The 15,902-nt window shown below is 41.4% G+C and overlaps 2 protein-coding genes across 9 annotated transcripts in view; one reads left to right on the top strand and one right to left on the bottom strand.

Moving 5' to 3' along the window:
- B3GALNT2 (beta-1,3-N-acetylgalactosaminyltransferase 2) overlaps window positions 1-12,294 on the top strand; it is a 51,798-nt gene extending 39,504 nt beyond the window's left edge. Inside the window, exons 7-13 of one of the 2 annotated variants that reach the window (XM_059900553.1) lie at window positions 453-531; window positions 4,584-4,767; window positions 7,186-7,311; window positions 7,909-8,068; window positions 8,722-8,778; window positions 10,044-10,185; window positions 11,863-12,294. In XM_059900553.1, the coding sequence (XP_059756536.1) occupies window positions 453-531; window positions 4,584-4,767; window positions 7,186-7,311; window positions 7,909-8,068; window positions 8,722-8,778; window positions 10,044-10,181 (744 nt within the window). In that variant the 3' untranslated portion in view covers window positions 10,182-10,185; window positions 11,863-12,294. Of the gene's footprint in view, window positions 1-452; window positions 532-4,583; window positions 4,768-7,185; window positions 7,312-7,811; window positions 8,069-8,721; window positions 8,779-10,043; window positions 10,186-11,862 lie in introns of those variants that run through there. The other variant, XM_059900554.1, reaches the window with a different exon arrangement.
- The window catches only part of TBCE (tubulin folding cofactor E), a 126,373-nt gene continuing 121,231 nt past the window's right edge, over window positions 10,761-15,902 (bottom strand). For 5 of the 7 annotated variants that reach the window (XM_059900549.1, XM_059900548.1, XM_059900547.1 and 2 more), the window contains 4 exons: window positions 14,974-15,042; window positions 14,370-14,429; window positions 11,847-11,938; window positions 11,378-11,674 (listed from right to left, as the gene is read on the bottom strand). In XM_059900549.1, coding sequence (XP_059756532.1) covers window positions 11,582-11,674; window positions 11,847-11,938; window positions 14,370-14,429; window positions 14,974-15,042 — 314 coding nt within the window. In that variant the 3' untranslated portion in view covers window positions 11,378-11,581. Of the gene's footprint in view, window positions 11,068-11,377; window positions 11,675-11,846; window positions 11,939-14,369; window positions 14,430-14,973; window positions 15,043-15,902 lie in introns of those variants that run through there. The other 2 variants (XM_059900550.1, XM_059900551.1) reach the window with 2 other exon arrangements.

Below are 15,902 nucleotides of genomic sequence, written 5' to 3'. Positions count from 1 at the left end.
GGGCTGAACTGTTTGCTTAGAGGGCTTGTCTCTGCGTGGCAGCTGTCACTTTGAAATGTGCTCGGGTGTATTTGCACTCACGGGCATTTTCAATTTCCACGAAATCAGACGTGGTTATAATTTTTTTTAAGTGGTGGAGTTCGGATGTAAAATAAAATTGGTCTTGGTAATAGTGTTGGTAGCAAGTTCAAGAATACGTGATTCTGTGTAGGCTGGAATTCTGAACACTAATCCGTAGATTACTGTGTGTACCTGATCTTGGACATTGGAATTAGACGACAAAACTAGAATGCTGATGTCATCCTGATAGCGTTAAGTCTAGTGCACCAGCATCTTAGATGGATTTATGTGCTGTGGCGTCACATTATGAATTGTGCCAAATCAGTTTTCAAATATAAGAAATGTATTCTTAGTAACAAAACACCCAGCACTTCTATTCTGGTTTCTTTCAGGCTGGGGAGGGTGCCTTGCCTCATGAATTCATGGAAGGTGTGGAGGGAGTTGCAGGTGGCTTTCTTTATACTATTCAGGGTAAGTCAACTGGTTAAAAGTTGAAAAACATACTGAATCTCGCCTACCTCATCTTCATACTTTTGACATCAAAGGTAATCTTTTTTTTTTTTTTTTTTGGTCATTAAAAATAGTAGCTCTATTGCTACATAATTCACATACCGTATACTTTACCCTTTTAAAGTATTTGATTCAATGGCTTTCAATATATTCAGAGTTCTGCAACCCTCTCCACCACCCCAAAAAGAAGTGGCTGTGTTTGTCTTCTTGAGTGATGCTCCTGAAAATATCCACATCAGTGAATTCCTGTATCAGTGATCTCTAAGCAAAGCTATTGTTGATGCGGTTGCTCTTGGTCACTTGTCCTGATCATCACTTACGGAGCAAAGGTGCCCAGTAGTGCATCATCTGGCTTCTCAAAGCTCTGCAGATCATGGATTCCTATGAAAGAATTAGGACACAGCTTCCCTGAAGGCACACAGTGACTTGGGGAGAGCAGAGGCCGTATTCTGAGAGGCAGGTCTTCAGGGGTCTTCCTTAATAGTGCAGGGTTGAGGATGGGGCAGACCCCTCTGTTTGCGGCCACTACAGGTAGTTTGAAGATGTGAATGGGCTGTGGCTTTTTTCAATTTCTAGCATCTTTATTTATACAGTGTTTCCTCATAGAAGCATTTCTATTCTTACATCACCCCTAAGGGTAGGCTGGAATAGGTACATAGGTTTTACCCACAAACCTGCCATTAAAAATAGAGATTTAAAATTTACGGATCCTTAATTTTAGTCCAGAGATTTTTCATGAAACTGTGAGACCACTCTGCTAGGGAAGGTATGGACTTATTAGCTCACAGAGGCTAATGGCTCAGCCCTGAGGAGGACTCAGATCGGGAGGTCAGGCCAGTTTCGTAAAACAGCTCACACTGGGGGGCCAGGTACAGGTGTTACACACCATCTGACTTCATGTCTAGCGACTTCCTTTCTTTTGCCAGTTAATTCATGTATGTACCATCAAGAGTCTTTAAAAACTTGAGGGGCCCTTGAGACTTCTGGCACTAAACTGTTTTACAGGGAGCAACTACTGTACCCTAAACAACTGTTTGTCTTAAGTTTTCTCTCACTGAGGCGAAAGGATTAAGGTTTGGGTGAGGAAAATTCCTTTCAAACGAGAGAAATATCTCAAGTGTTAGGCTAAAGGAATTAAAATGAATAGATTTTTCTTCTCATGTACTGGATATATCTGAAAATCTGACTATAATTTTTTAAAATCTGAGGATCTACGTGCTGTTCAGAAGAATCACATGGTACACAAATTCTCAAATTTTGTTGGGCATTAGCATCTCTGGCTGGGCCCTACCTCAAGCCTACAGAGTTAAAAATCTTCAGGATTGGAGCTCAGATACCTGTATTTTAATAAGCTCCCTAGATGGGTTTGATGCCTCCAAAGTCTGAGAGGCCGTAAACCACATGATTCTTGTAAATGGCACCTAGACAGATGATCAGATTTAAAACACACACATAGGGACTTCCCTGGTGGTGCAGTGGTTAAGAATCCGCCTGCCAGTGCAGGGGACACGGGTTCGAGCCCTGGTCTGGGAAGATCACACATGCCGCAGAGCAACTAAGCCCGTGAGCCACAACTACTGAGCCCACGTGCCACAGGTATTGAAGCCCACGCACCTAGAGCCCATGCTCCGCAACAAGAGAAACCACCGCAATGAGAAGCCCGCGCACTGCAATGAAGAGTAGCCCCTGCTTGCCACAACTAGAGAAAGCCCGCACAGCAATGGAAGACCCAACGCAGCCAAAAAAAACCCAACACACACACAGATATATTACTTTATTACTTTCTACTCATATTTTTCAGATATATGTAGAATAAACCAACATGTACAATTTGTTAATGAAAAAGCCTGTATTTCTGCTCTTATCTTGTTATCATCCATTCCTATTGCTGCAATTTTATAACACTTTCACTTTCGTTCAAGTGTTAAATTGTGTATATTTATCCTTATCTTTAAAGTGAAAGGACGTTAGAGGAGAGCGTAAGGGTTGAAAGGGACCCGAGGTCATTTAGGCCTGTGTTTTTCAAAGGGTTGTTTGTGGTCCACCTGCATCAAAGTTACAGGAAGTCACAGGTTAGAAATACAGATTCCTGGGCTCTACCCCCAGACCCGCTGGATCTTTAGGCTTGGGGCCTAGGAATCTGTATTTCAGTAGGCATTCCTGAGAACCAGAGACTTAGTCCAACTCCTCCTTTTACAGATGAGAATGCTGAGGCCCAGAAACGCGTGACTTGTCCAGTGCCTCACCGACAGGGGCAGAGGTAGAAATCAGACACAGGCGCTCGGCCCTCACACCCAGTGTTGCTGTGTTCAGTCACGGAGAGTGGACGGCTGGGTTACATCTCGGTTTCTCTCCCCCACCCCTCAGCCACTCACTCGCGTAGTTTTCAGAAATTTTCTAATTTGAGACAGCTGAGAAAATCCTGCGCTAGTGATAGGATTGCTGCCATATTTGAGGACAGTCCCTGCACAGATGTGACAAACGATCCATGAGCTTGTGAGGTGGTAATTAAAATGTCTTCTAAGCACATTGGTCATAAGTTTTATTATAAAATATCATAAATAAACCAAAAATAGAGAGTGCTATATAAGAAACACCCATGTACTTGTTGCTCAGAATTAACAGATGTTTGCATTTTGTCATATTTGCTTCCTTTCTTTGTTTTCAGAGAAATAAGGCGTTACAGATACAGTTGAAGCCCCTTCCCTCCCAGTACTTCCTACCCCCTGTTCCTCTCCCTTCCCCTTGGACAGGAGACCACTGTCCTGAAACTCATGTGTACGCTTCCCATTCTTATTTTTCTACTTTCTACTACATGCATGTGTATACAACTTTTAATAACATACAGTTTTGATTAAAGTATTTTATAATTTATACCTGTGGTATCACATTGTATATATCAATTGGCAAGATACTTTTTCTCACTCAGCATTATTTTTTAGTGCCGTTCCTCTTAACATCCAACATCAGGTTAATATTTTTTTGAATTTATTTTATTGAAGTATAGTTGATTTACAATGTTAGTTTCTACTGTACAGCAAACCAATTCAGATATATATATATATATATATATATATATATACACACACACACACACACACACACACATTCTTTTTCCCATTCCTTTCCATTATGGTTCATCAGAGGGTACTGAATATAGTTCCCTGTGCTGTACAGTAGGGCCTTGGTGTTTATCCATTCTATAGATAATAGTTCACATCTGCTAACTCCAAACTCCCAATCCATCCCTCCCCACCCCCCAGCCCTGGCAACCACAAGTCTGTTTGTTCTCTGTGTCTGTGAATCTGTTTCCGTTCTGTAGATGAGTTCATTTGTGTCATATTTTAGATTCCACATATAAGTGATATGATATCCTATGATATTTGCCTTTCTCTTTCTGATTTACTTAATATGATCATCTCTAGTTCCATCCATGTTGCTGCAAATGGCATTTCATTCTTTTTTATGGCTAATATTCCTGTGTGTGTGTGTGTGTGTGTATACACACACACACACATCTTCTTTATCCATTCATCTGTTGATGGACATTTAGGTCGTTTGCACGTCTTGTCTACTGTAAATAGTGCTGCTATGCAGGTTAATTTTTTTAACTGCTGTATTCCATTATGTGAATATACCACAGTTTTAACCATTCTCCTCTTGGTGGGTATTGAGGCTGGTTCAATTTTTTCACTGTCACAAACAGTGCTGCCATAAATACCCTTGTGAATGTGTAAAATAATGTCTCTGGGGATATCTACAAGTGGACTTAGCGAGTCAAACAGTCCGCACAGCTTCAGCCTAACTAGGTACTGCTGAATTGCTCCCCGCAGTGAGTGTATCCCTTTATTCTCCACCAGCAATGTGTGGGAGTTCCCATTTCCCTACCTCAGAGTTCCTAACAACTGTGTTCTGTTAGGTTACCTTGGGAGGAGGGTTAATGCAATAATGTTACAAGTTCTGGGTCTTAAGTCTGCAATAGCCTTTTTCTTCAGCTCTCTTTTCCTTCTTAGAAGGTGATGCTCTCTTAAAAAATCTTCATTCTCGCCCTCGAAGACTTCTTGATCATATAAGCAATCTCCACGAGGAGGATGCCTTACTGGAGGAGGAAAGCAGCCTCTATGATGATATTGTGTTTGTGGATGTTGTTGACACTTACCGAAATGTTCCTGCAAAATTATTGAACTTCTATAAATGGTAGGTTATAAAAACGTTGGGTAGGTATTGTTTTATTTTTCTTTTGATGTAGAAACAATTTATCAACATCAAACCACTGAGATTTTTAAAAAAACAAACCTAAGAGCACTGTGCACCTGGGACGTGATCTGTTGTACCCTCCTGGTTCTTTATGAGGACTGATCTTCTAAAATGCTGCCGCTTTATTATTTCGATGAGCTGATCCATAATGTGAACAATATTAATGTATCAAAAACAAACAAGGCAAAAGCTGATTCACTCTGAGTCATGCCTACTTACATAGTTGTCTTGAGCCAACATTAGGTGAAAATCAGTGAGTTTGAAAATGGCCTATCTTCAGGCATTTTCATACCCACCCACCTATATCCCCCATTTACACCCAGGTTACTGATCTGAATTCCATTCAGCCGAACATCCACATTGTATTTCCTTTCTCTCCTCCAACCCATTTAAAAACTACCTGCCCTAATTCCAGAAGCTTTAATAAGATGAAATTCAGCAACCCTTATAGTCTACCATATTGTTAACTTCCCAGACCCTCCAGTATTTCTTGGATCTTGGTTGTAACTCCTACTTTTATTATAATAACACCACCAATAATAATATACTACAACAGTGACTCTTCTTAATTGAATACATGTAGTTGTTAATATTATTGTTACTCTAGGGTCCCATAACTTGCTGTGAGCCCCCTGATACTGTCTACCCTGACTGTAGAACTGAAACCTTCTCTCTCTCTCTCTCTCTGTCTAGACCAAACCCATAAAGTATATTCACATCTTTGTCTTTTCTTTTTTAAAACTTTATCAGGGAACTTGTTGCTCGGTGAGCCCCCGAGTCTGTCCCTTCTTCTCTGTTTTGCCCTGAGCAGAATGGGAAATCATCAATCCTTTATGGATATAGTTCCCTGGTCCTGAGGGGTAGACAGTTTAGTTTATGGGTGGTAGTTTCATAGCTGGGGCAAGTCAGTGTAATTCTGGAGTCATCTTGTGGGTAGAGGGCAGAGATAAATGTGAGCTGGAAATGTGGGTATGCCTAGAATACCAGGATTAAGTTTGACAGCTGTGGTAAGAGAAGGAACCTTCTTTTGGCTCAAGGTCACCAGTGGGGTTCCTGTTATGGGTCGGCCAAGGCGAGGGCGAGGGTGTGAAGAGGTGGAGTGGGAATGGGGGTCCAGGCAGTGGGCGGTCAGGACTGCTGAGTTCTAGGGCTTTCTGTAAGGGAGCTGACTCCCAGTTGTGGAAGTTCAATTTGGTCTAATTACACCTTCAGTTTAAGTTTTGTCTCTTCTACTACTTGCGTATCTCTGTGATCTTGGCCTCTCTCCGTAGTCTCTCTGCCACTGTCTGTTCTGGGCCATCATGTGCACCTGGAACACTGCAGTGACCTGATAGGCGGCTGTACGTCTGGACCCGCTTCCCAGTAGCCCATCCCCCCATCTACCCTCCACATCGTAAATGACATCTTTATTTTTCATTCATCTTTATTCAGGTGATCCATCAGTGACCTCGGTGTCCTTTATCACAAAAGTTTATTTCTAATTAGCAAATATTATGTATGGCCTATGCTATTAACTAGAAATGAACTTTAGAAACGTAGGGTTATGCTTTTTGTTGTGGACCCATCGTTAAATTCACCATTTTGTGGCCTAATGAAACTTTCTCCAGATTTCTTTAATTCAAATTTCTGTCTTCTGACTGGTTCCCTTGCAAGCTCTGGGTAAAAGAGGTACAGGGGTTGGCAGTGTGCAATCAAAGAGTCAATTTTGTCTCTAGTTGCCGTTATATATTTTTTAATGTCTAGATAAATGAAATCACCCTCTTGTGCCTTCCAGAAGGTCACTTGTAATAGCTGAATTACTGGAAATCGTTTCCAAGGGAAAACGTATTTCAGTGTTATAACTTAGCATTTTAAACACTGTAAAATACCTGAGTGTACTATCAATAGCAGCATGGAACACATTCTGTTGTATGACAGTGTTCTGTGTGAGAGGCCAGTTATGGCATCTGTCCCCTCATGTGCGTGGCCCTCTCATTAAGAACGCAAGGGGCAAGGTTCACATGCTTAATAGGCATGCTGGCCTGACCTGCGCAAGGCCTAAGAAGCATTTGTTTGATTATATATTCTACTTAAGCCAGATCTTTTTTTCATTGTATTCTTTTTTCCTTATACCTTTTAAAATTGGCGTGGCACCTCTCTGTTATACCCGTTTGTTAATATTAAGTGAGGATTGTAGCTGGCAGCAGCGATGTTCTGTTGGAGCAGATGCTCCCAATATTGGATGGATAAAAGCTGGACAAGCATACAGGTAGTACAGGGCCAGTTTTCATTAAGATGTTAGCAGTGTCACCACATTGGTGTTGCTTTGTTTCCTCGTATGGACGCCCTGACTTTCATATCCCCCCCTTTCGCCAACAGGACTGTGGAAACAACCAGCTTTGATCTGTTGCTAAAGACGGATGACGACTGTTACATAGACTTGGAAGCTGTATTTAATAGAATCGCCCTTAAGAATCTGGATGGACCTAATTTTTGGTGGGGAAAGTAAGTTAAACATTGTTAAGCCATTGGCGTTCATTTCATGTACTGAGCAAATGTTAATTTAGAATGAAATATACAAGTCATTTATCATAAGAAAAATGTGGTTGAGATAGGAAATTTCCCTCTTAGGCCCCTGGGTCACTATATTTTATTAATCTACAATTAAAGGGGAAAAAACTCTCTTAAATGGAAAACCTCAGACTAATGTAATGGAGGGAAAATGATGTGGCTTTTATCCTCATGCCCGACATATTAAGTGCTACTCAAATTAGAAGCTGCTGTACATTAGAATAAATTTGTGACACATTTCTGAAACCATTTTCTATGTGTCTTTAGGAATGCAATAGGGATTGGTGATTTATTTTTCATTTATTTAAACTCCACAAATACAACTTGGAGAGAATTTAACATATCAGTCTTTTATATAAAACACCACTAGATAAATAATTCCTGTCCTTAGATGAAAACAATAATCTCTCATTCTTCTTTCCTTGCTTCTACAGCTTATTCCTTTGTAGTGATAATTAAGGACTCAAGCTTAACTAGTGGTAGGCTATGTGTCAGAGCAACACAAAGAAGCCGACTCATGTTGCATGTCAGTTTCAGATTGAATTGGGCCGTTGACCGAACTGGGAAGTGGCAGGAGCTGGAGTACCCCAGTCCTGCTTATCCCGCCTTTGCGTGCGGCTCAGGGTATGTCATCACCAGGGACATCGTCCACTGGCTGGCTGGCAACTCGGGGAGATTAAAGACCTACCAGGTAATTAAGGATTTCTGACCTAAGAGTACACTCACCAAACCGAGTTTTATCCCACTCAGTATTCCATCATTAAAAGCACAGCCAGCTGATCTTGGGGAGAGGCATGTTATTCATTCTAGATAGGAGTCAGCCCTCAAAGGTTAGGGATATACTCCTATCCCTCAAATCTTGGCTCTAAGTTCTATTCCTAAATCTTTGAGCCTTCTGTTATGTTTTCAGCCTATATTTAAAGGTATAGTCCCTAAAGGAATGTAAAGATTTATATTCATAAGAAGGAAGACTAAGCAAGCTTAAGACTAAGCTTGCTTTTTTGCTGATTGCGAGATAGCAAATAAATAAATAAAACTCTGCCTGGTTCTTAGATCCAGTGCATCTTTCATACCGTTAGTGCTGGAAGTTTAGGGTCCACGAGAAGAGGGGCTGGCTGCTTACTTAGTGTGTATAGTCAGACTTCATTGTGGTGTGTGTGTTTCATGTTAATGGCAGGTAGCTTTTACTTCGTGTATCAGTGTTATAATACATCCTCAGCACTGCATATTACAATAATCACAAAACAAAGAAGTAGATTACTTACGGGAATGGGTGTGGCATTGTCTTTATAGATGAAATAGCATTTAAATGTTTACATTTTAAACTTTATGGGGCCTGTGCAGGGTGAAGATGTAAGCATGGGCATTTGGATGGCAGCCATAGGACCTAAAAGATACCAGGTAAGCAAGCCTGAGTGGGGCTGGCCTCTGGGTTCTGAAGAGTTCAGCGAGGTTTCTCTATCATCAAACCTTGGGCAGAACAGTGAATGGAAAGGTCTTCTGGCATCATCACTGTGCTCTTGATCTAATTCACAATAATCTGCCTAGATCTCATACAATATTTTTCTGAGTCTAAACCAAAAGGAAATGTTTTGAATGGAAGTTCTCCTACTCACAATGAATTAAGTTTTTATACATTTGATCAGAAATTCTTTGCAGCTTTAAAACTTAAAAGGATCAGCTGACCTCAGGTTCTGGCAGTGAGGTGGCCCCACAGAACGTGAGTCCAGCTGCAGGCCCACCCAAGTGCGGGCTACGCTTCCAGATGCTCAGGGGAGACTCCCGCCATCCCACCCGTCCAGGGTCAGGGCGGAGACACACAGGCCTCCTCTGTTTCCTTTAATACCCCTGGAGGCTCTCGGCCCCCAGGGCTCTGTAGGAAGGACTGGTCAGTCTCCTGTCCCCAGGCGTGGCCTGTACGAGGCACACGCTGACTCCAGGCCCTTCTACTCTCCAGTTTCCTCTCCTTTGCCACCAGTTCAGCCATCCTTTAAAAAGACATTTTTTATTATATCCCTCCTTTCTATGTTCTCAAATTGAATGGGATCTATATTCTGCTATATTTGCTGGAAACAGAAGCCAGTCCACAGAGCTGGGAAGTAGGCTGGTGGGTGAAAACTCCGACTCTGAGTCTGACAAGACTCCATTTCGATCCTTCCTACTCAGCCTACCAGCATGAACTTCACCGTGACCTTGAGCAAGTTTCTTCACTCTTAGTTTCTCACTTGTAAAAAGGAAATAATTCCTACCTCACAGGGTTATTGTGAGAATTAAATTGGATAATATTTATAAAGCACTTGGTATTGTCCCCCGAATATTGTAACCATTCCCTCAATACTTGCCGTTGTTCATAATGCTATTTGGCCACCTCTTCTCCAGTAGCAAATACGAAACTCTGCATTTGTGGTTTCCACACCCTCTCTTCATAGAACTCCCTTTGCAAACTCCTCTTAATGCACACACTGCACTGTTTCTTTATTCCACAGCCTCAGGGTCACCGGTGTGTGCTTTTCTTGTCCCCCACAAACTGAGTGGGTTCACACATGCACTTGTCTTTGAAATAACTTCAGCCTCACTGGGATCTGGAAGCTCCTGTATGCACGCTTTCAGCTGTCTTCCAGCAGGGTGTCGGCTCCCAAATCAGCTTTTGTTTCATTTTTCAACAGGACAGCCTGTGGCTGTGTGAGAAGACCTGTGAAACAGGAATGCTGTCTTCCCCTCAGTATTCTCCGCAAGAACTAACACAGCTGTGGAAACTGAAGGAGTTGTGCGGTGATCCTTGTCGGTGTGAAGCAAGAGGATGATGAGGTCAGTTCGCAGTGTTAAAGGTCAGGGTGGGTGAATGATGATCTGAGCGGAAGTCTGAGGAAAGCCCAAGGTTTGGCCGCAGATTATATGGTCTTTCAGGATAGTTCTTGGCTGGCACTTTCACAGGTCACTAATGTGGTATTTCTTAACATTTGCACAAAATTTCCTTTTTAAAAATCAACAGATACTGTAGTGTAAGAAAAAAATTACTTATATATTGGAAGATGATTTGAAAAATACCAAATTGTTTATAAAAGAAAAAAATATTTCCAAGTCCTAGTGCATCATTTCTGTTAGTAATTTATCATTTTTGGTTAAAACTTGGCCTAGTTCAGAAATCTTGAGTAGTAAGTGGAAGTTTGAATTTCAACCTAGATTGCAGAATAGCTCTGGATAGCGTAAGGATAATTAAGGGCCAAAAAGAACTCACAGAAATGCTGTGTGATCTGTGATCATGTATGAGCAGTGGTCACTGACACCAAAGTCGGGTTTCTTGAAATCATGTCAGATTTTGTGGATCTCTCAATGAAGTGGGCAACTTGAAAAGGAACCAATGTAACACTGAGTTTTGGACCTTGGTTTTTAAGTTCATTTATTAAGTGGACTAATTCCACCCAAGTTTCCTTTTGCCATTTAACGTAAATCCTGAAGACCACAGCTTAGTACTCCTATTTTCTTTAAAGTGCTAAAATTTTGTGAATATAAGTAAAATCAAACACGTCTCAGGGTTTTAATGCCGTAGGGAAGGATAGTTCTAAATCCTTTGCATTGAAAGCATCTTGCTTTTCTTCCTTTCATTGCCTAATGTTTACCTCATGTAACTGAATTTCAGTCAGCACTAGTAAGCTTCTGTAGAAGAATGTCGTCTCAGTTTAGGTATAACTGTAGGGAAAAGCATGTAATTAATTTTTGTAAGTACTCAAAAAAACAGTGCAACTGAGAAGAGAAATCATAGCATTTGTACTACATAGAGGATGTGCTTCCTTCAGTTTAAGGGACGTTTCCCAAAATGACCAACCAAATCATTTTGGTAACCTTTTAAACCAGTAGTGTCAATAGCGGATTCCATTAAAAGTCTTATGAAGACATTAACTGTGTTCAGATTTTCTTAGACTAGCGAGGTTCTATTTAGTATCTAAATCTTCTCATAATGAAATACAGTCATGAACTATGAAATAAATTCTGAAAATCGTTACTAGGTGCAAAGCCTTTATTAGGGCTGTTATATACAAGCCTGGAAACGGTCTCTTCCCTATGAAAAATACAGCTGTTTTACACTTAGGGCAACTTGTAAAACCTCATTTTTTTTGGACCAAATTGGCCCAATAAGTCACTTATTTCCAGTGAACCCCAGTCACGATAAACGGTCTAACCTCTGAATTTTATTAGTTGGCTGTTACCATCGCACTAATAGATAGTCTCCATTTTCCACAGAATAAAACTGTAATGACTGTTGATCATTTTCTAGTTCAATCTCTCTGCCCGGCATCTAAAATTAGACAAAGGGGTGCGGGTGATTAAGACAGAAGTGACGAAACCTCCCCCAACAAAGATGTATGGTTTCCATTTAGAATCAGACCATGTTACGTAGAGACATAGCTTAGTAGCAAGTCATACTGTGGGGAACTCAACTTGACTTTGTGTTTTGCTGGGCAACTTACTTTGGGACTTTCGTAGGACAACAGAAGTTCTGACACAGGAACTTTGAGAAGACGTGACAGCAAGCCTTTCACCTTTTGAATTGTCATGGATTCTATCAAGGAAAAGAAAAACCATCAAGTTCTCTCGAAGGACAGTTACCTGTAAAACGAGCTCACGTGACAAGACCACAACTGTAATGACAGCTGTCACTGTCATTTCATACTATCAATGTACCCAGGTAAATGATCAGGGAACGGCTCACCCACCACGTGGGCCACCAGATCACAGTGTCACCACTTAGGGGGTCGTTTGGGAGGCTGGGGGAAACGGAGCCGATGTTTGACCTAAGTGCCCTTTGATGATGAGTTTTCATACCATTTCAGCGGTGTTTAATATTTCCTCCTTAACCTGAATAAACCAGAAATCATATTCTCAGCACAGAAGAATAAACGTGAGTGAAATCATTAACTTTTTAAACCTTTGTGATTACTTACTTACTTACGAGTTACTGAGAGAACGCTGGTGTGGGGCTCGGGCGCCATGAGGACGCGTCTCAGTCTCTCTGGCTTTAGTTTCCTCCTCTGTAAAGTGAGGTGTAGACTAATGATCCACAAGCCCCCTTCCGGCGCTCCCAGTCTGTAATCATTGTGGTTTATGTGTGTAATGCGATACACATACAGGGGACCACCAGGCATGGGAATGTAACTTAATGAGGAAAAGCTTCGGTTTGTTCAGAAAACACTATGAACTTCTCTCCAAAGATGGGTGTGGTAAATACTGGATGTCTGATTATGAGCAATACAGTTTCTTTGAAGCTTTAGCTGGAGGTACAGCAATAGTGTGGTGTTCCTACAACAATCACATGTATTCAAACAAATATTTTTCTATCAAAAACAATTTTTGTAAAAGCTGTTTTTATGCAACTTGTGATAATAAATGTTATCTTTATTTTAGAATAAAAACTGGCCCTCTTCTTGTTTATGTATTGAATATAGACACTAAATAGACTACAGTGTTGATTAACATAATTTGCTCTTTTATTTGTGAATATATGATTGATTGATAGATAATCTTGTCCTTTCAAAAGATTTAGGTGGACTGGCTTTCCTTGTGCAGAGGGTGGTTAGTGCTGGCTTAACTCTGACTGCTGAGTTCAGAGAATATAGGACTCAGATTTGGAATAGCTTGAAGCATAATTATGACATATAATTTCTCTGGATTATTCTTATCTCTGCTAGTTCCAGCTGAAGACGAATGAAACTCAGACCGTGAACACCGTGGGAGGTGGGGGAGGAGCCACCAGCCCATCAGCCCGGGACAGCGCTCTCCACAGTCCCTGACCCAGGGGGCTCTGCGCCTTCCCAGGGGAACCCCAGAAAAGGAAACTTAACACAGCCCTAATGAGAACATTCTTGAGCACGTTCCCACAAGTTGATTTCACGTAAGAGAAGGAAAAATGCAAACACGTCCAAAGCTAACTACTTTTAACAAAAAGTCCTGGTCCTCTCCCACTCGTCTGTCCCCATGCATGCCCTTACTGACAGTAGTTAAGTCTGAAAACAGAATAATGAAGCGGGGACCACTCGTTTTAATTCATCATTATGTAACAGTAGCAACATTACATGGTCACAGGCATAGAAACTGGATTTCTAGTAGGTAAAAATGGAGCAATACTGGTACACTGATACTAGATGATGTTTCTGGATCATAAAGGTACTTCTTTGGGCACAACCAAAGCCTTCCATAAGCAATACCATGATAAGCTTGTTTTATTTGATAAAAATGAATTAAAAAATCAATGTGAATTCACCGCACTGACAGGGAAACAGAAGGGTATTTCACTAGAGTCATTTACGGTAATAGATATTTTATTCCTTCTTCAAATCCTCACTGTGCTAAATTTAGCTGTTTATATTTTAGTATTTAACTGTGAATCAAGTTTAATCTTGAGATTCAGACTGTAATTTTTCTTTTGAGTGACAGTTTAAGGTAAGTTACATTGATCTAATTTGTTGACATAAAAGTATTTTCCAAATAAAACAAAATCAGTTCCAATAGCATCAAGGTTTAAAGTTCTGAAGTAGTTTTTTTCAAAGAAAACCATTTCAAGTGTGTCCATTAAAACAGTGTCCAAGAGCTGTCTCTGCAGGGGGCTCCTGACTGGTAAGGAATAGAAAGCACCCAAGCCCAGTGCCAGCACATCTCTGGCCTAGGAAAGCCCCCGGGGCAGCAGTGTGAGAAGTAACCAGCAGAGGGCCTGGGGGAGGCCCCGAAGGGCGAGTGCTCCCATGCTACTGCCTCTGGCTGAAGAGGCAACCACAGCAAAGCTGTTCTCTAGATGAGCTGAAAGTTATGCGAGACTTGAACTTTCAGGGGGGAGTGATGTTATTAGCATGGTGTTAGCATCTTAGAATGTTGTTAGCATCTTAGAATGTAAAAGCCCACAACTTCAGAAATGAATGAAATGTTTTACTTCCAGCCACCTCGTGTTGAGGGCCAGCGATTCAGAAGCATAAGCAGAGGAGAGAGAGACTCATTCTTACCTGGCAGTCGTTTCTCTATGACTTTCTGATCAAGCTGATTAGGATGTTTTATCTTCAGTGCTTGAAAGAAAAAAGGAAAGAGACGAACTGAGCCCTGCTGTAGGAAGGATTTACATCACATGCACATTACCAGCCAAAGGATGCAGCTCTTCATACAACTTGGCTCAAATCCCACTAAAGGAATAGGATGCTTATTGATGTTTAAAATTCCTTCTATTAATACTTCACTGAATTACTAACAACAACAAAAAAGAGCTGGACCAACATTCTACGGCTTTCCCGTTTCTCCTTAGTACTTCTTTCCTAACGGTTTATCTAGGTTTTCAAGTGTAAGAAAAGCCACGAATTTCCAAATCACAATTCAGTTCACTACTCAGATACTTCCCACATGTGCAACACTGTTAAATGAGTTTAAAGAATGGGAGCTGCTAACATGTTCCAAATCAGAATTTAGATATGTTTGAGAGTCATCATTTCTTTAAAAATTGAACTACTCCTCCAGGTACTTACTTAAAAGAAACAATCCCTATTAGGTCATCACTATCTATTTCAGCATCTAAGGACTCGAATACAAATAAGCGGTCTTTGAATGTGGGGTTCTTACTTAGTAGCTGGTTTTTGAGCAAAAATGGTTGTTGCACTTTGAGTTCCCCATCTTCAGGTGCACCATATTCTGTTTAAGGAGAAATGAAAAAGGATGAATGATAAACGAAAAGGCCACTGTAACGGAAAAAAAAATGTACAGGTTAAGTGTCAACCTAGCCTTTTCCTTTCCCGGGATGAACCCAGCAGCAGCTGGATGCGAACCTGGGATCTGCTTCCTTTTACTTGGTTACCGGTCTAGTGTATTTTTTGGAGGGATGGACAGACAGCAACGGCTGCCAAGCCTGGAACCCTCCTGTCTTCCGTGCATCCCATCACTGGTCCCTAGAGACAAGAAGAGGCTGTGCCTGCAAATACTCAGAACGCTGGTGCGAAACTTCACCTTTGGTCATAGTTCCCTTTGTTTCTGGGACCTGAGAGAAACTCGACTCACAAACACCTTCGCCAGGTTTCAGCCAGTTCGTGCAGGGCTGCTCTGGGCGCCCAGAACCACCGCTGCAAACCAGGTCCCCTGCCAGGAAAAGCAGCCCCCTTCTCCTCCTCTCACTTCTGCCAGGACCGCCAGGGACAAAGTGTCTATAAATACCCTCCACGCGTCTGCTTTGTATTCTACATTCTTAGTGGGGAGATAGTGAGCCATACCTGCAGGGCTGCTTTAGAGCCTTCCCTGCCCTGCCCCCGAGTGAGTCAGAATTCACCTCAAGTGGCCAGGAAATCGGGCCAGCTAATGGAGTCATTTGAAAGCAGTTCCCACGGGAAGCTTCTCTACCTTAAAGATAATGTTCCAGCCTGAAGTGTTTATGCAGCGAGCTTCTCACATTATTAAATATATAAAAAAGAAAATCGCATAAAAGTGAAATTTGGAATAATAATGAAATCAAAACAAAATGGAAAGTACAGCAGGGACAAAGAGTCCTAAAGTCAGAGCTT

The sequence above is a fragment of the Balaenoptera ricei genome, chromosome 16 (assembly GCF_028023285.1).
Source record: "Balaenoptera ricei isolate mBalRic1 chromosome 16, mBalRic1.hap2, whole genome shotgun sequence".
NCBI lineage: Eukaryota > Metazoa > Chordata > Mammalia > Artiodactyla > Balaenopteridae > Balaenoptera > Balaenoptera ricei.
Note: the sequence above shows the minus strand (reverse complement) of the source record. Positions and strands in the feature narration are given on the sequence as shown.